At 41.2% G+C, this 24,147-nt stretch overlaps 1 protein-coding gene across 5 annotated transcripts in view; it reads left to right on the top strand.

The window, feature by feature from the left end:
* Positions 1 to 24,147, top strand: part of LOC140186954 (voltage-dependent calcium channel subunit alpha-2/delta-1) — a 747,581-nt gene that overhangs the window by 68,446 nt on the left and 654,988 nt on the right. For all 5 annotated transcript variants that reach the window (XM_072241811.1, XM_072241809.1, XM_072241810.1 and 2 more), the window contains exons 2-3: positions 1,196 to 1,277; positions 5,423 to 5,539. In XM_072241811.1, the coding sequence (XP_072097912.1) occupies positions 1,196 to 1,277; positions 5,423 to 5,539 (199 nt within the window). The remainder of the gene's footprint in view (positions 1 to 1,195; positions 1,278 to 5,422; positions 5,540 to 24,147) is intronic.

Here is a 24,147-nt window from a genome sequence, read left to right as displayed (position 1 = left end):
CTAGGCTTATATTCGCTGGAATTTAGAAGATTGAGGGGGATCTTATTGAAACGTATAAAACTCTAAAGGGATTGGACAGGCTAGATGCAGGAAGATTGTTCCCGATGTTGGGGAAGTCCAGAACGAGGGGTCACAGCTTAAGGATAAAGGGGAAGCCTTTTAGGACTGAGATGAGGAAAAACTTCTTCACACAGAGAGTGGTGAATCTGTGGAATTCTCTGCCACAGGAAACAGTTGAGGCCAGTTCATTGGCTATATTTAAGAGGGAGTTAGATATGGCCCTTGTGGCTAAAGGGATCGGGGGTATGGAGAGAAGGCTGGTACAGGGTTCTGAGTTGGATGATCAGCCATGATCATACTGAATGGTGTTGCAAGCTCAAAGGGCTGAATAGCCTACTCCTGCACCTATTTTCTATGTTTCTGTGTTTCTATGTTTTGAGCCCAGTGCCTTGACTAATAAAGGCAAGCATGCCATATGATTTCTTAACCACCCTGTCAAACTGCATAGCCACTTTCAGGGAGCTATGAATGTGAACCCCAGGTTATCTCAGCTCATCAATACTGTCAAGAGTCTTGCCCTTAACAATGTAAGGGTGTAATACTGTTCTTTTCATTTAACCCACCAAGGTGCAACATTTCACATTTGACCATGTTAAACTCCATCTACCATTTCTCTGCTCTTATCTGCAACTGATCTATATCCCGCTGTATTCTTTTCCTGTCTTCTCTGCTGTCTACACCAGCGCTTTTCATGATAAAAGACCCTTAGAATTCAATACAGCAGCTGACGACCATGTCAGAATGTAGGTGTAGAATATGTAAGCCTTGTATCTGCCACACCGTTCAGTTAGATTGTAGCTAATTAAGATTTCATCTCTTTTTGACCAACTTTCAACAAAATGGTTTCCAATTTGAAACTTCAAATCACCTTATATTTGCAGCAGTTTGACATTCCAATCTCCAGTTTGTGAAAAGTTCATACAAGAAAACTAAATGAAGCCTCACCAATCTTGGGGATGACTGTTAATATTTAAAATTTCATCTGTACTAGAAACTGGGACAAAAATGAATCGCATTTACACAATTAAACCAAACTGCAGTAGGTGATTCTGTGAAGACAAAATGCCGTTTTTTTTTGTAGTTGTGACAGATGAAGCCACAATCCATAAATGTAAGAGACCTCTTTGTCTTGCAGCATTCGGTCATGGGCAGAGAAGATGAAGGAGGACCTTGTGAAGTTGGTCCGCAGTTCCAGTGGAATTGATCAGCTGGAACAGGTAGGATGACGATGGCAGACTCTTACCCGTTTAGCTAGCTCAGCATGTTATTGGGTGCATCAGGAAGTGTGTTTCTGATCATATGGGGCTGCTTGCTATTCACCAAGAAATTGATGAATTTGTGTTTTCAAAGTTTTATCATGTATTTGAAGTCCTGGGACTTGAAAGGTGGGGGGGGAGGGGGATGGTGAAATTAAGCAGGGTAACACCTGTATCTATGGGCTCGAAAATGAAGTATATAGTAACACACGCTTGTTTCTTTCTGAAAGGCACATATTGCTTTGGGTTAGCACGCGTGCACTTAACATCTCCACAAGTGTGCAGAACAGGCACCAACCACACTGGTTGGCAGGCAACACTGATATGACTCTAGCGCAGTCATTTTGGACTTCCAGGTGGGGCCAACCTTTACTTTCTGTGTGTGAAGGCCATAAGACCAGAAGACATAGGAGCAGAATTAGGCCATTTGGCCCATCTTGTCTGCTCTGCCATTCCACCATTGCCTTAAATGCACTTAATGACTTGGCCTCCAAAGCCACCTATGGCAACACGTTCCACAGATTTACCACTAACTGGCCTTTTATATTCTTTGGAAATGAGTGCTAACATTGCATTTGCCTTCCTTACCATCGACTTAACCTGTAAGTTAACTTTAGAGAATCCTGCACGAGGACTCCAAAATGCCTTTGCTGTCTGATTTCTGAATTTTCTCCTTGTTTAGAAAATAGTCTACACGTTCTACCAAAATGCATGACCATACAATTCCCTACACTATATTCCATCTGCCACTTCCTTGTTCATTCACCTGATCTGCCTAACACAAGGAATAGGAAAACTGCAGATCAAATCAACGTATTGCACACAAAACGCTGGAGGAACCCAGCAAGCCAGGCAGCATTTATGGAAAAGAGTACAGTCGATGTTTTGGACCGAGACCCTTCACTAGTCCTGATGACTGTTCACTTTTTTCCATAGATGTTGCCTGGCCTGCTGAGTTCCTCCAGCATTTTGTGTGTATAACATAATCTGTCTAAGTCCTTCTGCAAACTCATTGCTTCCTCAGCTACTTGCTCCTCTACTTATTTTCATATCGCCCACAATCTTGGTCACAAAGCCATCAATTCCGTCATTGATGTATAATGTGAAAAGAAGCAGTCCCAACACTGACCCCTGCAGGACATGACTAGTCACCAGCATCCAACCAGAAAAGGCTCCCTTTATTCCTACTCTGCTTTCTGCCAGTCAGCCAAACTTCTATCCATGCTAGTATCTTTCCTGTAAGACCACGGGCTCCTTGCTTAGCAGCTTCATGTGCACCACTTTGTCAAAGGCCAAGTAAACAGCATCCAGTGACTACGCTGTCTGTTATTTTCTCAAAGAATTCCAACGGATTTGTCACACAAGATTTCCCCTTAAGGAAGCAATACAGATTTAGCCCTATTTTATCATGCTCCTCCAAGTACCCTGAAACCTTATCCTTAATAAATGACTCCACCATCTTATCAACCACTGAAGTCAGACTGACTGGCTTATAATTTCCTGTGACGTTTACGAGTTTCCAGTCATCCGGAACCGTTCCAGTACTTAGTGATTCTTGAAAGATCACCAGTAATGCCTCCACAATCTCTTCAGCTACCCCTTTCAGAACCATGGGGTGTAGTCCATCTGGTCCAGGTGACTTATCCACCTTCAGACCTTTCATCTTCCCAAGCACCTTCTCCTTAGTAATAGCAACTACACTCACTTCTGCCCCCGACACTCCCGAATTTCTGGCACACTGCTGTTGTCTTTCACAGTGAAGACTGATGCAAATTACTGATTAAGTTTGTCTGCCATTTTCGTGTCCCCTATCACTAACTCTCCAGCCTCATTTTTCAATGGTCCAATATCCACTCTCACTTCGCTTTTATTCTTTATATATATTTATATATGTGAAAAAACTTTTGGTATCCTCTTTTATATTACTGGCTAGCTTGCTTTCATATTTCACCTTTTCTCTCCTTGTTGCATTTTTAAATGCCTTCTGTTGGTGTTAAAAGCTTCTCAATTCCCTAACTTCCCACTCATTTTTGCTGTGTTATATGCCCACTCTTTCGCTTTATGTTAACTTTGATTTCCCTTGTTGCATCGCCTGCCTTTAGAATACGACTCCTTTGGGATGTGTCTATCCCATGCCTTCCAAGTTTCTCCCAGAAACTCCAGCCTTTGCTGTTCTGCCGTCATCCCTGCTAGTATCCCCTTCCAATCAACTTTGGCCTGCTCCTCTCCCATTCCTCTGTAATTCCCTTTACTCCACTGTAACACTGATTTTAGCTTCTCCCCTCAAACTGTGCATGTGTGTTCATGGGCATCAAGACCACGACCATCATTGATCATATAGATCATCTGTTGCTAAAGGCTCGTTGCTAGTTTACTTCTTTTGGAGTTTGCAATTTTGCTAACTCTGGAGGCAATAAGCTGAGATTACAAGAGAGCAGGCTGAGTTCAACTGCACCACTCAGACGTCGACATGGATGCTGTGCTCTGATGAATGCAGAAATAATAACATTCGCATTGTGTGCACCGTGTTTTGGTTCACCTTCAGCACCTACAATATAATACCCATTTATAACTTTCCCTACTGATGCTAGGATAAGAACTACTTCCATGCAAACAATTAACTTGACGAGTAGGCAACATAAAGTTGACATGGTGCCCGCAGTGCAGTTAATCACACATCTTGATTACCATATCCAGTTTTACCTCTCCAATCTCTTAAATTAATCCTTGTATGCCTGATCTGCAAATGCAGTTGGAATGCTGACACTCTTTGACGGATTTTAACTTACTGAATATTGAAAGGCGCAGATAGACAGGACGCGGAGAGGATGCTTCAAGTCGTGGGAGAGTCCAGAACCAGGGGGCACCACCTCAGAATTCAAGGACATCCCTTTAGGATAGGAATCAGGAGGAATTTCTTTAGCCAAAGGGTGGTGAATCTGTGGAATTAATTGCTAGAGATGGCTGTGGAGGCTAAGTCATTGGGTACATTTAAAGTGGAAATGGTTAAGTTTTTCGATTAGTAGAGGTGTCAGAGCTTAAGGGGAGGAGGCAGGAGAACGGGATAATAAATCAGCCATGATCGAATGACAGAGTAAACTGAATGGGTTGAATGGCCTGAAAGTGCTCCTATGTCTTATGGTCTTAAGGTTTAAGTAAGTAATTTGAAGTATGTACGTACAAAATAAGAAGAAATATGTGCCATTCTGCAAAGGTGCTTTCTGGATAGACCTCACAGTCCCTCACGTAGACATTATTGTATGTGACTCATTCAAATAAAGGTGTGAAAGCCTTCAAGTAACAATCATTGTTCACAACCATTAATATATTTTGTTACAATAGCAACAGTACATTTCCTGGTGATTTTAAATAATGATTGGCATCTTTTGCTGCTGGTATTGATGGATGAAGGATCACCTAAAGCACACATGTTTTATTCAGCCCGAGTCCTTTCTGTAACTTCATCTGCCTGAATGGCCAGCTGATCAATAGAGATATTCAAAGCATATGTACGCTGATCTCCATAAATAATGGCTCACAAACAGTGAAGTACAAACATCAGGTCAGTGGAACAACGATACAGTAAGTGGAGTGACTGCCAAACAAGTGCAGTCCTCACCTCCGGTGCCACGAGAGTGGAGCTCGTGTGTTCTCCCAGGGTGACCTGGCTTCCTCCTACAGATGAAAGGTGTGCAGGGTGGCAGGTTGATTGGTCACTGTAAATTACTTTCCCCATGTCGTGGTGAGTGGTCCAATCTGGGGGCAGCTGATGGGAACGTGGGTCAAATAGGCTAAGGGAAGGTGAGTAGAGGAATTTACTTCTGTGTGAGCAAGCGTAAATTTGACGTGTTGAAACAGTCTCCTATATGTCATGAGGAAGTATAGGTGGAAGTGTCTGAGGAAATATCCCCATTTAGCGTATGTGAAACAATGAAGAAATGTCTATCATGGGATATTACACTGATGGAATTGACTGTTTTGAGCTGCATACAAGCTCTAGGTATAAAACTTCACTGCTGCATGTGCTTTTCCGCACTTTTACATCAATGCAGCTTTATAAAGCCAAGGGGTGATTACACTGAGTGGTTTTCATAATTTCCTTGCAGATTTACCTAAAAAACAGACAGTATTACACTGTTGAAACAAACAACGCACGGCAGTTAGTGGAAAGTGCAGCCAGAGAAATAGAAAAACTGCTCAGCAACAAAGTGAAGGCTCTGAAGGTGAGTACAGGAGACTTCATTGCTGACTTCACAGTTTTTTATAAAAGCGCCATGACGTGTTTGCAATTGGTGGAGTGTTTTCCATAGTAACAACTTGGTACACAATTAGACCAAGGCATGAAAAGTAATGGGAAGAATATAAGCAGAAATGAAAGTTTCAAATATCATTTAGTGATGCATTTACAAAAGAATATTGTACAACTCTGAATGTTTTGTTTGACAACATACAATATATATGCATAAATATGTGGTGTATGCATCTGATTTAAAAACTAGAGAAAATATATCTGAACTCGAATGCTTCTAACATTCACAAACATTCAAGAGCTGTTAAAAATTAAATATACTCTGAATATTTTTTGAAACAATGAAATATATTTAAATTGATCGAATTAAATAAATATAATGACATTAACGTTCTGCCTTACACCAGTCCTTCTCCATTCAAATAGAGCAGGACAGTTCTCTGTTTCTACACTGGGTCGAGAGTGGTACAGAACACGTTCCGTTAACCTATTGTGACCATCTGCTCCCCAATGTTAAAGAACAGTAAAGAGGTTTGAAAGTCACTTGCCTTTTTTGTCTCAGAAATTTAGGTTTAAATTCATTTGGATCTCTGATTGGGATAATAGATATATATTTGGGTGGAAAGACTGTTATTCCCAAACACAATTAGTGATCTGATACCTGAGTTTTGATCAATCAGCACAAATAAAAAGCAACACAGTACATCTAAAGCAAGTTCACAGAATGCTGAAAATATGCCAATGCTCCGATTGAGGTTGAAGTTCAACTGCACCAGTGGACTCCATAGTTTAACCTTGGAGCATAATCAGGAAAGCAGAGACAGTTAGCTGTTTGGATGTTTGGAACTTGCAGTTTTATGCACAAGTCTTAAACTTCCATGGCACAATGGCAGTAAGACTGATCAACATCTCCACCCACGAACTCCACCACTACTTTATTATTTTCCGTCTGTCACCTTATGTAGAACTTAGATGACTTTATGGACATACAATCAATCTATGTATATAAGCTATCTTATGTATTTATATTTATTGTGTGTTTATTTATTATTATTATTGTGTTTTTTTTATCTTCCGTGATTTTTTTGGTGCTGCATCAGATCCGGGGTACCAATTATTTTATTCGCCTTATACTTCTGTACAGAAAATGATATTAAACGATCTTGAATCTGATTGCTGCTAGTTTTGCATAAATCAAGTGACTTTTGAGCTGTAGTTTCAGGCCATCAATAAAAATTGAAGCATGGATGTGAACCAGTGACATGAATTCACCGTATGTGTCCACCCTGAGGGAGCTTGTTATTTCCTTGACGTGGTTTCTGTATCGCTCAGAAAACTGATATTTTATGCGTAACCGGAATAGTGAAAGTCAGTTGTAATCAGTTATAAGTTCCATTTCACAGGTATTTTTACCTTTTATCTTTTATGGGCACTTTTAAAGTTGAATTCTGAAGAGCTCTTGTGTATTGAAATATCTTGTATTAAAACCCTTTGAGTCTTTAAATTTGATTTTGGGTGCAGAAATATTATTCTTGAGATACGGGTACAACTGATTTCGTAATATAATGACTGAATTTTATATTTGATTTTGGGTGCAGAAATATTATTCTTGAGATATGGGTACAACTGATTTAGTAATATAATGACTGAATTTTATTATACCAGTACACTGAAAGCAAACTGCACATTTGAAACATAATCACAGGCAATATATGGCAGCTTCTGTCTAGTGGGTGAACGGAGAAAATTAGCATTTGTGCAGTAGGCCCCTCGTCAGAGCTGCATCAGAATTATAACAAAGAGAAATGTCAATTTGCCCTTTATCTTTGCAGATATCGGTGAATGCACTCAGCACGTTCGTTGTAATCATGCATTCAGACATTCCTAACCTACAGGCAGGCAGAGGAGAACGAGGAGGCAGATGCATGTCAGAGCAGGCTTATCTGAACCTTGTGTGGATTACTCAGTTGTTGAGCTTGGAAAGTGAGATGGCAGGCTTCCATATTATCAGAGATTTGACTGACTACACAGAGCGTCAGTCCTGCATCACAAGCTCATAATGAATCAGCAAACCGTAAGGCTTAGCTTGTAGTCGCACAATAGTTGTTTACACAACCTGTTGATCCTCTTAATTGTTTGTAGGTGTCTATCTTAACAGGTGCTGGAACAAAATTGCTTTTGTTTGGATTGATATCAAAAAAAAAGGACAATGTCAAAAGGTGCTTAATTCTAGCTGTCAGTTGGCCGTAAAGAGATGACACGACATCTTAAGCATTCTTATGAAGTGATTATAGATTAGAATGGAAATACTCAGCAGGTTGAGCAACGAAGGACTGAAAGCAATAGAGGTTTCATCAGAGCAGGGCATTAAACTTAATGAGCGTTTTCTGTTTATATTTCAGACTGCTAGTAGGAGCAGGTACTTTGTTTCTGATTATGGATGGGTCAGGTGATAGGAGTGAGAAAATAAATAGTATAGGCAGGAATTTAAGCAGGAGTTTCCCATTAAACTTCAATGAAATTAAGGAAGCCAGAAAATACAGAGGACTTGTGCATTGCAAATAAAGATGACTTCATTTAAATGTAAGTCTACCAGGCACTGATCAGGTGTTGCTGGTGGTCCTGTGTTGCTCACATCAGTAAAGTGGACCTTTTAGACCACAGGGTAGATGAAGAAACTATTATTCATATCCCTAGGAGAAAGGAATGGAGAATAATGAAATAAGCCCACAATGTTTGGAGAAGAGAAGCTCATAGTGGGAGGGTGAAATAGGAGCAAAGTATTTTCGTATTTGCTTTGCTCACGACTAATTCTCTTAACCTGAAACATCTGAAAATCTGCAAATGCCCAAGGTTTTCCTGCCTGCTTAAAAGAGTCAGTTTCAGATGTGAATCATCTATTGGTTCAGTTCTCCTCTCCCTATTCAAGTAGCCTGCCCTGCTCTGAATAACACTTTTTTAGAAAGCCAAGATGATTCAAGATTAACGTGCAAAATTATAGAAAAGGGGATTGGAGGTAAAGTGGTGTCTGGATAGAGAACTGGTTGGTTGACAGAAATCAAAGAGTAAGTATTTTTGCGAGTGTCAGGTAGTGACGCGGGATATCACAGGGATCAGTGGTGGCCACCAGCTATTTAGGATATACACTTAGCGGCTACTGAGTGTGTATTTGCAGTCTTCTACTGCTGTAGCTCATCTGCTTCATAGTTCGACATGTTGTGCATTCAGAGATGCTCTTCAGCACACCACTGTTGTAATGTGAGGTTATCTGAGTTACTATTGCCTTCCTGTCAGCTTGAACTAATCTGGCCATTCTCCTCTGATTTATTAAAAAGATGTTTTTGTTTACAGAACTGCCGCTCACTGGGTTTTTATTTTGTCTTTTGCACCATTCTCTGTAAATTCTTAACTGCTGTGTGTGAAAATTCCAGGAGATCAGCAGTTTCTGAGATACTCAAACCTCCCTGTCTGGCACCAACAATCATTTCATGGTCAAAGTAATTTAAATCACATTTCCTCCTCATTCTGATGTCTGAGCCATTGAGTCTCCTGACCATGACTGCATGATTTAATGCATTGAGTTGCTGCCCCATATTTGGCTGATTGGATATTTGCATTAACGAGCCGGTGTACAGGTGTACCAAAAAAAAAGCAAGCAAGCCAGCAAGCCACTGAATCGATAGTGATGATTTGGAGGGAACTAAATACGATATGTTCAAATCTGCAGGTGACACAAAGCTGAGTGAGAAATCAGGAGGATGCAGAGCAGTTCTGGACGGTTTGGACAGGTTATGGAAGTGGGATCTGATGTAAGGAGAGAGATTTTTAATTAGACACAATATTCATTAGAGTTTAGAAGAATGAAAAGGGGATCTCACAGAACCCTACAAAATTGAAACATGGCTAAGCGGATTATATGCAGGATAAATATTCCCAGTGGAGTCCAGCATCAGGAATCATGGTCTAAAGATATGGAATAAACCAATTGGGACTGAGAGGAGGATAATTATTTTCTATATGAGAATGTGAACCTGTGAAATCTCTCCAGCAGAAAGTGGCAGAAGTCACGTCATTAAAGGTATTCAAGGATTTGGATATTTTTAAACACAAGAGTTTCTGCAGATGCTGGAAATCCGGAGTAACACACACAGAATACTGGAGGAACTCAACAGGTCTGGCAGCATCCATGGAGAGGATATAGAGCTGATGTTTCAGACCGAGACCATTCATCAGGACTTGGATAGTTTTCCAGGGCTACAGCAAGGGTTCCCAACCTGGGATTCACAGACCCTTTGCTTAATGGTATTGGTCCACGGGATTTAAAAAAAACATGGGGAACCCCTGGGCTAGAGGGATCTTGGAAAATACAGAAGTTGAAACAGAGCACAGAATTTAGATGGTCATCCATAATCATGCTAAATGGTAGATCATACTTGAAAGGCAAGTAGCCTAATTGTACTCCTATTCTTCTGCAGTTCTGGCTTCTACATTCACACCTAGCCTGTCCCAATCACATGTATTTCTTTTGTCCAAATCAATCTTCCTGCTGCCTTTTTGAAAACGTTTTAAATCTCCTTTTTCCAGTTCTGATGAAGAATCCTCAACCTGAAATGCTAACTTTTGTTGCCTTTCTCCAGATGCTACTTGACTTGCTGGGTGTTTCCAGCTACTGGTTTTGTTTGATTGTAAATGTATATACACTTAATGGTCACTTTATTAAGTACCCCCTGTAGCTAATAAAGTAGCCACTGAGCTTATGTTTGCTGTCTTCTGCTGCTGCAGCCCAACCATTGCAAGGTTTGACGCGTTGTGTCTTCAGGGATGTTCTCCTGTGCACCACTGTTGTAACGCGTGGTTATTTGAATTATTCTTGCCTTCCAGTCTGCTTGAATCAGTCTGGCCATTCTCTTCTCAACTCCCTCATTCACAAGGCATTTGCATCCATGGAACTGCTGCTCACTAAATGATTTTTGTTTCTTGCGTAAACACTTTGTGTGTGAAAATCCCAGGAGATCAGCAGTTTCTGAGATACTCCAACCATCTTGTCTGGCACCAACAATCATTCTACCGTCAAAGTCACTTAGATCACATTTCTTCCTCATTCTGATGTTTGGTCTGAACAACAACTGAACCTCTTGACCATGTCTGCATACTTTTATGCACTGAGTTGCTACCACGTGATTGGCTGATTAGATATTTGTCATTAACGAGCAGGTGTACCTAGTAAAAGTATTATTACTACAATGAGTATCGAAGGTCAAATGTCGGTAAACATTTGGAAGCTCTTAGTCTGTGTTGTCAAACTTTAGGACACTGTCAACATCATAGGAAAAATTAAGGGATTTTCAATCTTTTCAGCCAATCCAAAAAGAACTTGGACAACAGATTTCAAGACAGCTACTTCAGTGCGTTTAGCAGTTTGAAGAACAAAATTAGCCTTTAACCAGATAACTATTATTCTGAAATATCCACTTACCTCATCAACAAACTCACCTCCTGTTCTGCTTTCTCTAAGAATATGTGATGATTTTGCTTGTGCAGTCATTTATAGTTGTCCTGTTAAGCTAGGGTGGTTTGAAATTGCTCTTCTTTCATAGTGGGTGATCCAGAATAAATAAATGGCAATTTTGAATCAAGGAGGGGAAAATTTTCGATTGAGAGTAGAAGCACTTTCTACAGTCTCAATAGCTTCCCCACAAGAGTTAACCAGAGATAAGCTGTGATTGTGTTGTCTAGCCAGTGGGATATCTAATACATATCATAATAGTCAGCTGTCAAAAATATCTTAGTGGATACAGAGTCCTGTTGTGAAGTCATTCTATGCATTGCATTTCTTACTGCTCTGCAGTCACCTGTAATGCTATGACACCTGCTTTCCTGCTAAGGACTCTATCATTGGCATCTCGTATTTCCTGAGTAGGGGAAAGGAATGATCAGAACAACATTAGTTTAGTAAGTCTTTCAAGTTAATTCAAAATTCCAGTCTTTCTTTCTTAAGATGAGTTTTCTTTTCCTGTGTGGTCATGGTCTGATCTCCACTTAGCTCTTTCCTCACAGTGATCCAAAGCTGCCTGCTATTGTTGTGCTGGATGCAGTGCTGCATTTCCACCAGGGTTAGGCAGCTTCTTGCTTTTAGCACTTGAACCTAGACAGAAGAGATTTTCTTCTCTCAGTTGTCTATGAAAGCTATAAGTGAAACTAGCTTAGATGCACCCAGCCAGGATGGATGAGTAGAAATCCAATTCAAGGAACTGTCCAGAGCTCACTGCTAATTGATATGGATGAAGACCATATGGAGGCTGATGAAAATTGTCCATTAGCAGGCACTCTGTAAGCTTGTGTTGCTGAGAGAGTGTGGCTTTTCATGCAATTTGTACTACTTATGACATTAGTGGGCTTTGTGTAGGTGCTGAGTGCTTTTCACCCTCACTGAAAAAACAGATGTACTTGCCTTTCTAACCCCTTTTTCTTCCTTTAGGAGAATAAAGTCTTCTTTCCATGAACATATTCAGGATTCACTTTGTGCCATGAATGCTCAAACAACCTAAAGTGTTATATAAAAAATTTAATCAAAAAAGACTCTCTACTGGGCGCCATGGTAATGTAACCATTAGCGCGATGCTTGGGGCATTCCTGGGTTCGGAGTTTAAGTTCGGCACCATCAGTAAAGAATTTGGACGTTCTCCTCGTGAGCCGCATAGGTTTCCTCCACGTACTCTGGTTTCCTCCCACAGTCCAAAGATGCATTGGTTAATAGGTAAAGTGGTCATTGTGAATTGTTCTGTGATAGGCTAATTTTAAATAGGTGGGTTGCTGGACATTGCTGAAAGGCCTGTTCCATGCTATATCTCAAAATTAAAAAAAACTAAGTAACATTAAATGATCAAGTAAAAATATCTCTTAAAAAAGTGTGGACAGTGTGCTGATTTCTCAAATTTAATACAGATGTTCAATTCCAATTTGGAATATTTTTAAAATAAGAATTTTGGGCTGAAAAAGATCTTGATTGAAGAAACTGAAATAAGACAATGTGCTTCCAACATATTTTAATCTCTGCATCTTTAAACAGGAAACACGCTGCATAAATTTTGTAGAAAAATGGAATAGGTTGTGGTACTTCTGTTCATAAATTGACTTGCTTTCTGACTAAGCGTGTTAATGCTCTCCCCAGTTTACTTTCAGTCACTTCTCTTGACTTGCCTTCCATGGGATCTCAGAGAATTGTGGGTATGATTTTAAACTCTGATGCTGTTAGGTGCATTGGATGAGTACACAGTTATTACGCCTTTTGGGAACTGTTTCTTAGTCATCCACGACTGATGTGATGAGAGTCTCTAGGTTGTGACCTAATTGTGTTTTGTAAAAGTCAGCTTATGTCCGAAAGGCCTTAAATTCCATAACACTGAATTACTTGCTGTATGGCTGCTCAGTTCAGATTACAAAATTAGTGTGCTGGATAAAATTCACTGTTAGGCTGGGGTTAAAAACTGTATTTGGAACTTGACCTGAGGGAAAGTTGACTTTGCATCACATTTTACACTAATTTAACCGTCCTTGAGGTGCTCCTCAAGGCTGAAAAGTGCTTTTCTGGCATATATGATGAATAAACTCTTCCCGGGCATGCAGTCGGGTACAAGTATCAATTTTAGCCAACAGTTCGATGATAAACTCTGCCATCCTCATCAGGGATGATGCCTAGGCATGTCTAGTCTGATGGTATTTATAGCCCTGTTGTCTGCCCCTTCTGATTGGTTAGTCCTCATCCAATCCGGTTTCTGCTGTCTCACCTCCTGTACTCCTTGATGTGGGTTTCTACCGCGCGTCCCATCTGGCCGATATACACTGCTCTGCATTCACAGGGAGTCCTGTAAACCCCAGTTATCCTGAGTCCCAGGTCATCTTTAACCTGCATAAGCTTTCTTATGGGTTTGTGGATGGTATTAATCCAGTATTTCTTCAGGATCCTGGCAGACAGGCAGTAGTGATGGGTTCCTCCTTGTGGTTAGGTTTCCGGGTTATTCTGTTGGCCTTTTTAAGGGCCTGATTGATTGTCTTCACCTTGTAGCCATTCTGTAGGAATGCCTTGTGTAATCATTTTATTTCCTCTTGGAGACTGTCTGGGTCCGAAACACTTTTCACATAGTTAATCAAAGTAGAGAAAGCCGCTCTATGGAAGGCTTGATGATGGCTGTTATTGTTGAGGTATAAGTCTGTGTGAGTGTGTTTCCGATAGAGGCCTTGTCCAAGGCTACCGTCTGGTTTCCTTCGTATTAGAATGTCCAGAAACGGGAAGCAACCATTCTTCTCCATCTCCATCGTAAATCGAAAATTTGGATGTATGCTGTTCAGATGGTCGTGGAACACTTGAAGTGCTTGGAGTCCATGAGGCCACACTACGAGGGTGTCATCGATAAGAACATAAGAAATAGGAGCAGAAGTAGGCCATCTGGCCCATCGAGCCTGCCTCACCATTCAATAAGATCATGGCTGATGTGGCCATGGACTCATCTCCACCTAACTGCCTTTTCTCCATAACCCTTAATTCCCCCACTATGCAAAAATCTATCCAACCTTGTCTTAAATATATTTATTGAGGTAGTCTCCACTGCTTCATTGGGCAGAAAAAATTTCACAGATTCACCAGTCTCTGGGAAAAGCAGTTCCTCCTCATCTCTGTCCTAAATCCGCTTCCCCGAATCTTGAAGCTATGTCTCCTCATTCGATGTATCTGAAGAAGCATTTTGGGCGTAACGCTTTAACGCTAGCCTAATCACTGGAAATTTATAATGAGCAATTAACCTATCACCTGGTATGTCTTTGGACTGTGGGAGGAAACCCATGTGGTCACGGGGAGAATGTGCAAACTCCTTACAGACAGAGGAGGTAATTGAACCTGGGTAGCTGGTACTGTAAAGCGTTGTGCTAACCACTACACCACCATACAGTACCACCACTTTCAGATTCATTTGTTGTCATATATATCAGGGTGTGATGAAATTCCTTGCTTCTGTGAAGCTGACAGAGTAAAATGTATACACAGTCTGAGCAAATACAGCAATAATTAGAGCAATGAGTGCAATGAAACATCAGGATGCCAAGTATGGCCCTGAAAACAGGAACATGGAAGGAGATATGAAGGGGACAATTAGTTCAGAAGTGTGAATTGCTTCAGGAGTTCGGTGGTACTTGGTGTGAAGTTCACGGCATGGGGGCCTGGAAGCCCGGAGACCCATTTCTGCTCTCCGATTGAGGCACCGAGGGTGTGAGCGACTCCATTGCTTCCGTCTGATTGAGGCGAGGAGCCAGGGTGAAGCCGATGAGGACGAGAGTGGGAGGATGGGCTGGAGTTTGGCGCTGTCTACCTGCATTTGACTGGTCTTCGTCTTCCCTCTTGCTTGTGAGCTGCTGTCGGAGTCTTGCGATCCATGTTGCCGGGATGATTGACGATGCTCGTATCCTGTTTTGGGGTACTTTGAGGTTCATGTTGCACGTGTTCCCGGAATCTGGTTACTCCTTCTCTTTGCTGTTTTAGAGCGGTTTGATTGGGACAATCAATGTGGGCTGGGGTGCTTCAGCAAAGAATGGCCTGTGGCCTACACTGGTTAGTGGCGCGGATTGAACTAAACTGAATACTGTTTGACCCCTGGTTTGATGCTTGATATTCTATGTGTTGTTTGCTTGCTTTTTGCCATTTGCACAGTTCTTTTACTCACGCATTGGGTGTTTGATGTTTTCGTGGACAATCCATGGTGTTTCTTTTGTATTGTGGCTTCCTTGGGAGGACAAATCTCAGATTTATTATACTTTGATAATAAATCTACCTTGATTTTGATTGCAATGGGGAAGAAGCTGTTCATTCTAGTCACCTGGGCTTTCCAATTTGATACCTATTCAAGGGTCAGGATTTTGAGTCACTGCAATATATTTAGATTATGAGTCATCACAGTATATTTGCAGATGGTGTTCCTGTCTGAATCCTGGTCCTGTAGTGGTGGAAAGTGCATCAGCCATTGGTGTTGTATCACAGCAGTGGTGGTGCAATTGAACCCATGACAGTTAGGTTATGTCAGTGTGATTGTGCGTGAGATAGATGGTTTTGCTTTGGATTTACAAGAAGAAATTTGTTCCGGGTCAAAGTTAATCAATGTGTTCAGGCAGGTGACAGCTTGAAACAGCAGATGCTAAGAACTGAAAAGATGCACCATGAAGGAAGTGTCCAATAGATCTACAGAAATGGGAATTGTTGTGGTGGCCTGCTCCATTCAGTGTATTTCACAAGACAGCATTACTAATACCTGTGCTTTATATTATTCTTTAATATAAGTAAGATGGCACACAACATTCTTCCAAAGATAATTCATGCCAGAGCCCTTATAACAAACTCCAAGACATAGCACTCAAAGGGTTAAGCTCACCACATCAGACTCTGGTATAAAACTCATCTGACGTTTATGCCGTAGACTTAGATTTCAAAAGAAAAGGTTGACTGGTTATTGCTCTGGCAATTGCCATGGAATGCGTTTGTGTCTTTGCACTTTCTAAATGGAAATCCTACAACGACGCCCGTGGTGATTTTCTTTTTTTTTGGCTCTCTGAGCACATTGCTTGAGATTTAGAGGGCGGATGGTTCTAACAGCTGCTCCGTGGTGACTGAAAGGCTTTCTGATGGGTGACTGGCAATGATCTGGTGCGCAGATGTAAGAGCTTCTGTTATCCCTGCCACTGCTCGCAGCTACTGGCAAAGCAAGTGTAGTGCTCCCTGCCGCTGAGCATGCTGGCTGGCTGCTCCCTTTACACTGACATCAGCAGCATTAGTTAATGATGGAGGGTGAGGGCTGCCAGGTGTTTTGTTTGGTGTCTCTGCGAGCACTCGGCCTACTGAGGAGACGCACACGTGTGCTCAAAATTAATAAGCTGATTGGTCTGTAGAATTAATCTGTGGATCTTATTCTGCAGTGTGTGCCCGCTGTCAGTGCACTGAGGCTACGTCCACAGTACGCCGGATAATTTTGAAAACAAAGCCTTTTCTCTTCGTTTCGACTCTCTGTCCACACTAAAACGGCGTTTTCATCCCCCGAAAATGGAGATTTTCAGAAACGGTCTCCAGAGTGAATAAATCTGAAAACTCCTCATATCTGTTGCAGTGTGTACGGGGTAACCGGAGCTTTTTAAAGCCGCTGTCATGGCGTGCCGGAACAAATGGCGGCAGCGCGGCATTTCATTATTTTCTTCTTCTTCTTACTACTTTATTGTCGCCAAACAATTGACACTAGAGCGTACAATCATCACAGCGATATTTAATCCTCCGCTTCGCAGGACCTAACAATTTCAGAACAGATGGCAACGAAACTGAAGCCAGAAGAGTTAGAAATGTACTCACCAAATACTTTGACCCATAGCTTACTGAATAAATAAGTATACTCACTTTGCCCTGTTTTCTGTCCTTGCTGGTATGAAGGTGGTTTACCTATTTATGCAAGTACTTCTCTGACAATAGATGTGTAACAGCCTAATGTAACATTGTATGGAAATACAAGATAACACGGATGCAGACATGTTTTATACATTTAACAAGGTGCTTTATTAATGCAAGAGTTAGTCAGTTTTTCAATGTTCGTCGTCAGCCGGGTCATACTGTCCGTGAACTCCGTCAGTTACCTCCATACGCTGCAGTATTTGTTTTTTTTAGTTTTAAGTCCTCCTGCGCAAGAGCCAGGAGCAATTCCTTTTAAGTTTTTCTACTCTGTAACTGGACAAATGCACACTAAGTATACCGTTTCCTCTTCGCTTGTTTTCTGTGTGTCCTGCGCATGCCCAGTAGAGGAGATTAGCCCAAATATCTGTGTTAGTGTGGACAGAGATATTTTGAAAAACGCTTAGTGTGCATGCCTGTCATTTTTACTCGAAGCAGGCATTTTCAAAATGATCCAGCGTAGTGTGGACGTAGCCTGAGAGTTCACAGTCATGCAGAGGAGCCCCCTTCATGCACTTTAATGATTACATATACAATGGATTCCCATTAATTGGGCCATCAGTTAATTGGGGCAGCTGCTTACTTGGTTCAACTCTTAAAGGACAAAGAACTAATTTAGAATATAGCCAGGATTCCCTTTGTTTATTTGGGACACTATTCCACTTAATTGGGACAGGAGACTTGCTGAGCGGTTTTGAACGAGCATCAGTCACATGCACATCATGTGGCCGTTGGACACTACACTATGCTTTGAGCAAACAGTTTTTAAATAGTGCCTTGTGTTTGTGTTCAAAAAGCAGAGATTTTTGTCACTGATATTTGGTCTTAAAAGAGCTGTAAGACAATCCAGAACTGTTTTGCTTACTGCAGTTCCGAGCATTCAGGCTTGGAGGTGCCAGAAACAGCCGGGAGTGAAAATGAAAAGATTGCACTACTTGAAGTTAGGAACTACGAAGAATGTGAAGCTATCAGCATTTCTTTATCTATTGAGATACAGCATGGAGTAGACCCTTCTGGTCCTTCGAGCCGTGCTGTCTAACACTCCCCCAATTTAATCCTTGCTTAATCATGGGACAAAGTACAATGACCAATTAACCTACCAACCAGTACGTCTTTGGACTGTGGGAGGAAATCAGAGCACCTGGAGGAAACCCACGCAGTCATGGGGAGAACGTACAAACTCCTTACGGGTAGTGGTGGGAATTGAACCCGGGTCACCTGTACTGTAAAGTGTTGTGCGAACCAGGGTGTGATTGCTGTCACACGCAAACAACTACTTGGAGCCACAGGTGAAAGCTGAATGTCTGATGGGGACCAAAGGTAGGTGAGCTGCCCCAGAATGGACACAACAACCTCCTTCACTAGAGGTGCTACCCCTCCTTTGACACCCCGTACACCCTCCATCGATAACTATGAGGGACTGATGCAGAGTTTTATAGTACTGTAGTAGTATTGGTGGTATTCTAATTTGTTCTGTATTTCATTTAAATACATAATTTGTTACTGAGCTTACAAACAGTGTTTGTTACAAACAGTAGTTTGTCTTTTTTCTGTCTTTAACTACTTCCATGAACCTTCAGCTAATTGGGGCAGACGATTAATTGGGCCAAAATGTACTGGTCCTGATGTGCCCCAGTTAGCTAGAATCCACTGTATTTTTGTATCAGAATTAAGGCATGTTGGAATGGCAGAAACAGAGTTTCTGAATATTTCTAATAAAGATTTAGATTCTTGATAATAAAGGCAATGAAGGGTTGCTGCTGTGGAGTGAAGATTACAATTATATCTGCTAATAGGTATGAAAGGCAATGCGTTCCTGAGGGGTTCCTAATTTGTATGCATGTATTTCCTCAATTCATCTATGGGTGAAACATTTGGAATTATATTTTAAGCAACACAAGTGTAGAAATCAGACTTTTTTACATTATCAGAATCAGGTTTATTATCACCGATATGTGATGTGAAATTTGTTAACTTAGCAGCAGCAGTTTAATGCAATATATGATATAGAAGAAAAAAAACCCCAAAAATAAATAGCAATAATAATAATAAGTAAATCAATTACAATATACATATATTGAATAGACTAAAAATCATGCAAAAAACAGAAATAATATATATTAAAAAAGTGAGGTAGTGTCCAAGGGTTCAATGTCCACTTAGGAATCAGATTGCAGAAGGGAAGAAGCTGTTCCTGAATCACTGAGTGTGTGCCTTCAGGCTTCTGTACCTCCTTCCTGATGGTAACAGTGAGAAAAGGGCATGCCCTGGGTGCTGGAGGTCAAGAATAAGTTTAAATTTGTGTATGACGCAAAATTAGGAGGAGATGTTGGAAACTAAAAAGGTTATCTTTGTTAGCTAGCATAGAACATAGAACATTCCAGCACAGTTCAGGCCCTTTGGCCCACAATTTTATACTGGATTTTTAACCTACTCTAAGATCAGTCCAACCTCCACGCTTACAGAGTCCTCCATTTTTATAGAACATAGAACAAGGACGTGGGCTGAGGAGTGGCAAATAGATTTCGACAGAGGTAAGAGTGAGATGATACATTTTGGAAAATCAAACCAATGTAAGCCTTATACAAGAATGGTAGGACACCAGGGAGTGTAAAGGAACAGAGGATCCTGTTAGTTCATTACAAGTGTCATCACAAGTAGACATGGTAGAGAAAAAGGCATTTAGAACACTGACCTTTGTAAGTCAAAGCATTGAGTAGAGGAATTAGAACATATTGCAGTTGTAAAAGTCATTGACAAAGAATCACTTTCAGTACTGTGTACAGTTTTGGTCACCCTGTTATAGGAAGGATCTGGTTAAACTGCAGGGAGTGCAGAAAACATTTACAATGATTGTCCCAAGACTAGAGGGCCTAAATTATAGGGAGAGATTGACCAGGCTATTGAAATGTTCAAAATTATGAGAGACATATCACAGGCAATTACATTTCATAGTGACTAAGGAAGTTTGCGTGAATACATTTTGGGTGTTTGTACATTTGTGATTTTAGGCCCTATAAATATAATTTGTGTACACTAATAGCTCCAAAGTTAAGGTCAATGGTATTTCTGAGTTCTCCATTTTGTGCATCATTGGAATTATAATTACATTTCTGAACCCATAATTATTGCCGCAATGCATATTTTGAAGGTCCTTTTGTAAGGTTATGATTATTTGTGATACCCTGTTGCATATGGAAGAGGGGAAATTTAAGTCACATTTGAATAAAATGCATGCAATGACACGATAAAGAGGTGCTTCAGAGGGCAGGATACTCGTCTCAACATGAATGCTGATATAGAGGATTTAAAAAGGTAGTTTTGATAGTGGAATGAAGGAAATCAGACGATCTACTCAACTACCACAGCAGTTCCCTCTGGTCAACCCTGCATCAGTGTTAATCGTACTGGTAGAATAATTGAAAATAAAGAATAAGACCAGAAGACTAAGACGTAACAGCAGAGTTAGACCATCTGGTCCATCGAGTCTGCTCCTCCATTCAATCATGCTGATTTATTTTCTCTCTCAACCCCTTTCTCCTCCTGGCTTCTCCATGTAACCTTTGACATCTTTACTAATCAAGAATCCTATCAATTTGTGCTTTTAATATACCCAATGGCTTGGCCTCTATGCCATTTGTGGTAATGAATACCACAGATTCAGGAGCTTCTAGCTAAAGAAAATCTTCCTCATCTCTGTGATAAAAGGATGTATTCTGAGACTGTGTTCTCTGGTCCTAGACTCTCCCACCATTGGAATCATCCTCTCCACTTCCACTCTATCTGGGTCTTTCAATGTTTGATCGGTTTCAATGAAATTCCACCCTCATTCTTCTTAACTCCAGCTAGTACAGGCCCAGAGCCATCAAAATGTTTCTCATTCATTAACCCGTTCATCCTCGTGATCGTTCTTGTGAACTTCCTCTGAACTCTCTTCAATGACTGCGCATCCTTTCTTATATGAATCTGATGGTCTGGGGTCTAAAGCTCCTGTAGTTCAAAATACTCTTGCATTTGTAGGTATTTCTAGATTTGCCGTGATAGTTTGGTTCAAATTATTAAATACCTGAACTGGGTGAATGTGATCCTTGCAGCGTCCATGTGGTGAATTATGAATAGATTGCTGTTATTGAAAAGATAAGCATTTGTAATTATATGAACCTATAATTTACCTCTGGTTGGATTTCTTTTGGATTTCATGGCACTGAGTTTATTTAATGCCATAGGTATATGTGGCATCTATTTTGAATCACAATTGGAAATAAAGAGTATGACCAGCTTTTTCTTTGAGTTGGATTGTATCATCATAATACGGTTGTAACATGAATGGCATGCTGGATGTCAACAGTTCCGTTTTCAGCACAAGGACGCTTAAATATGGGCCAAAGTAAGGCAGTGCAGCAAAAATGACTTGCGTCATCAGCTTTGTTGGCCTTATGTAAAATCCTTGTGATTCAACTAATGGACTTAGATTGATTGTCAGTAAAAGGCAAAGCTATGTTTGCGGTAAAAATGTTACTGTTATTGGCTGACTTGAGGAAATTATGTCCTTTCTAAATGCCTCTGTACTAAATTAGCATATCCAAAATGAAGCTAAATAGTGTTAATAGTCAGACATGTTGGATCCTTAACTTCCTTTGGTTCTCATGAAAGCTTAGTGACCTCTCGGGGGTTTTGGCATTTGAACAGTAGCCTATCAGAGATCAAGGTTCATTACAGAGGCAAATAAATATAAGGCAGGGGCAAGTGGAACAGCCTTTGTTGGAGTGAACATTGTTACAGTGGAGATTTGAGGCTTTAGCTCTTCAAGGCTTCAGCGAGGCTTGAGTGAGAGAAGGTGAAAAGCTGAAGGTAGATTTTTTTCCAGATTATTTGTTGTTTCCTTCTTTATAATTGCATAGTTAGAGCAGTGGGGATGCCCCGCAGGATAGTTGAATGCTCATCATGTGGGATGTGAGAAGGCAGGGAGCCAGTGGCCCTCATGACTTCACCTGCAAGAGGTTCATCCAGTTTCAGCTTCTAACACTCTGTGTTAAGGAGTTGGAGCTGGAATTGGATGAATTCCGGATCAGTTGGGAGGTTGAGGGGGTGATAGACAGGACATGCAGAGAGGTAGTTCTTCTGAAGGCGCAAGACACAGGAAACTGGGTGACAGTCAGGAGAGGGAAGGCCTGTGACTACCCCCCTCATCAACAATCATACCACTTTGGATTCTGCTGCATGGGATGACCAAGCAGAGGGAGGTCACCACACTCAGGTCGCTGATATTGAGTCTGGATCTGTGGCTCAGAAGGGATGGGGGGAGAAGAGGGGAGCTGTGGTGATAGCGGATTAGTTAGGGGAACAGGAAGAAGATCTGTGGATGAAGACAAGATTCCCAGATGGTATGTTGCCTACCGGGTCTGAGATGTCTTGGATCGAGTCCTCAGCATTCTTAAGTGGGAGGATGAGCAGCCAGAGGTCATGGTCCACATAGGTACCAATGACAGTTAGGAAGGTGGATGAGGTTTTGCAAAGTAAGTTCAGGGAGTTAGGCGCTAAGTTAAAGGTCCGGACCTCCAAGGTTGTGATTTCAGGATTGCTACCCATACCACGTACTAGTGAGGCCAGAAACTGATCATACAGTTTAATATGTGGCTAAGGAGTTGGTGTAGGAGGGAGGGCATGAGATTTTTGGATTATTGGGTTCTCTTCCAGGGAAGGTGGGGCCTGTACAGAAAAGATATTTTGCACCTAAACTGGAGGACGTATATCCACAGGAGAGTTTAAACTAGAGTTGCAGGGGAATGGGAACCTGAGTGCAAGAACAGTTAGTGGAATGGCTCTGGAGAGAGATGTTGTTAAGATCTCAGACAAAGTCATGAATCAAAAGTTTGAAGGCAAGTGACAGAAGTTTGTGTAAGGGAATACTTTACATCTAATGATCACAATGCCATTAGTTTCAAGCTAATTATGGAAAAGGACAGATCTGGTCCTCGGTTAAATTATAAATTGGAGAAAGGCCAATCTTGATGGTATGAGAAAGGATTTGGCAAGTATGGATTGGAGCAGGTTGTCTTCTAACAAAGGTGTACTTGGTAAGTGGGAGGCCTTCAAAAGTGAAATTTTGAGTATAATTATGTTCCTGTCAGAATAAAAGGCAAGGATAACAAGTTTTAGAGAACCTTGGTTTTCGAGAGATATTGACACCCTGGTTAAGAAAAAGAAACAGGTGCATAGTGGGTAGAGGCAGGCAGGAACAAATGAGGTACTTGAAGGATGTAAGAAATGCAAGAGACACTTAAGAAGAAAGCCAGGATGGCTAAAAGAAGACATGAGTTTTCTCTAGTAGAAAAGGTGAAGGAGAATCCTAAAGGCTTCTAAAGATATATAACGAGCAAAAAGATAGCAAGGGGAAAAATTGGTCCCCTGGAGCTGAATGTGATGGGGGAAATCTTAAATGGGCTTTTTTCATCTGTTTTTACTTGGGAGATGGACACAGAGTCAAGAGATGTGAGGCAATGCAACAGCACGGTCATGAGCCCTATACAGATTACAGAGGAGGAGGTGTTTACTGTTTTGAGGCAGATTAGAGTGGGTAAATCTCCAGGGCCTGACAGGTTGTTCCCTCGAACCCTGTGGGAGGCTAGGGCAGAAATTGCAGTGACCATGGCAGAGCTATTGCAAACATCCTCAGCCAAGGGTGAGACACTGGAGGATTGGAGGATAGCTTATGTTGTTTCGTTGTTTAAGAAAGGCTGTAAGAATAAGCCAGGAAATCATAGGCCAATGGGCCTGACATCAGTTATTGGAAGTTATTTTAAGGGACCAGAAATATAAGTATTTGAATAGACATTGTTCTGACCTAATTTGGAGTATTATGCCCAGTTTTGCTCACCTACCTGCAGGAAAGGTATGATAAGATTGAAAGAGTGCAGAGAAAACTTACAAGGATGTTGCCTGGACTTGAGGACCTGAGCTATAGAGAAATGTTGAATGGGTTCGGACTTTGGAAATAACTTGAAAAATGTGTAGCTCAGGTGGTTGACGGTCAGGTTGGGTTGAGTTTTCGTCTGATCTTGGCAATCCATTTGCAAACGTTTCGTCAGCATACGAGGAGACATCATCAG

This window comes from Mobula birostris, chromosome 23 (assembly GCF_030028105.1).
Source record: "Mobula birostris isolate sMobBir1 chromosome 23, sMobBir1.hap1, whole genome shotgun sequence".
In the NCBI taxonomy this organism is placed as follows: domain Eukaryota; kingdom Metazoa; phylum Chordata; class Chondrichthyes; order Myliobatiformes; family Myliobatidae; genus Mobula; species Mobula birostris.
This window is presented reverse-complemented; position numbering and strand designations above follow the sequence as displayed.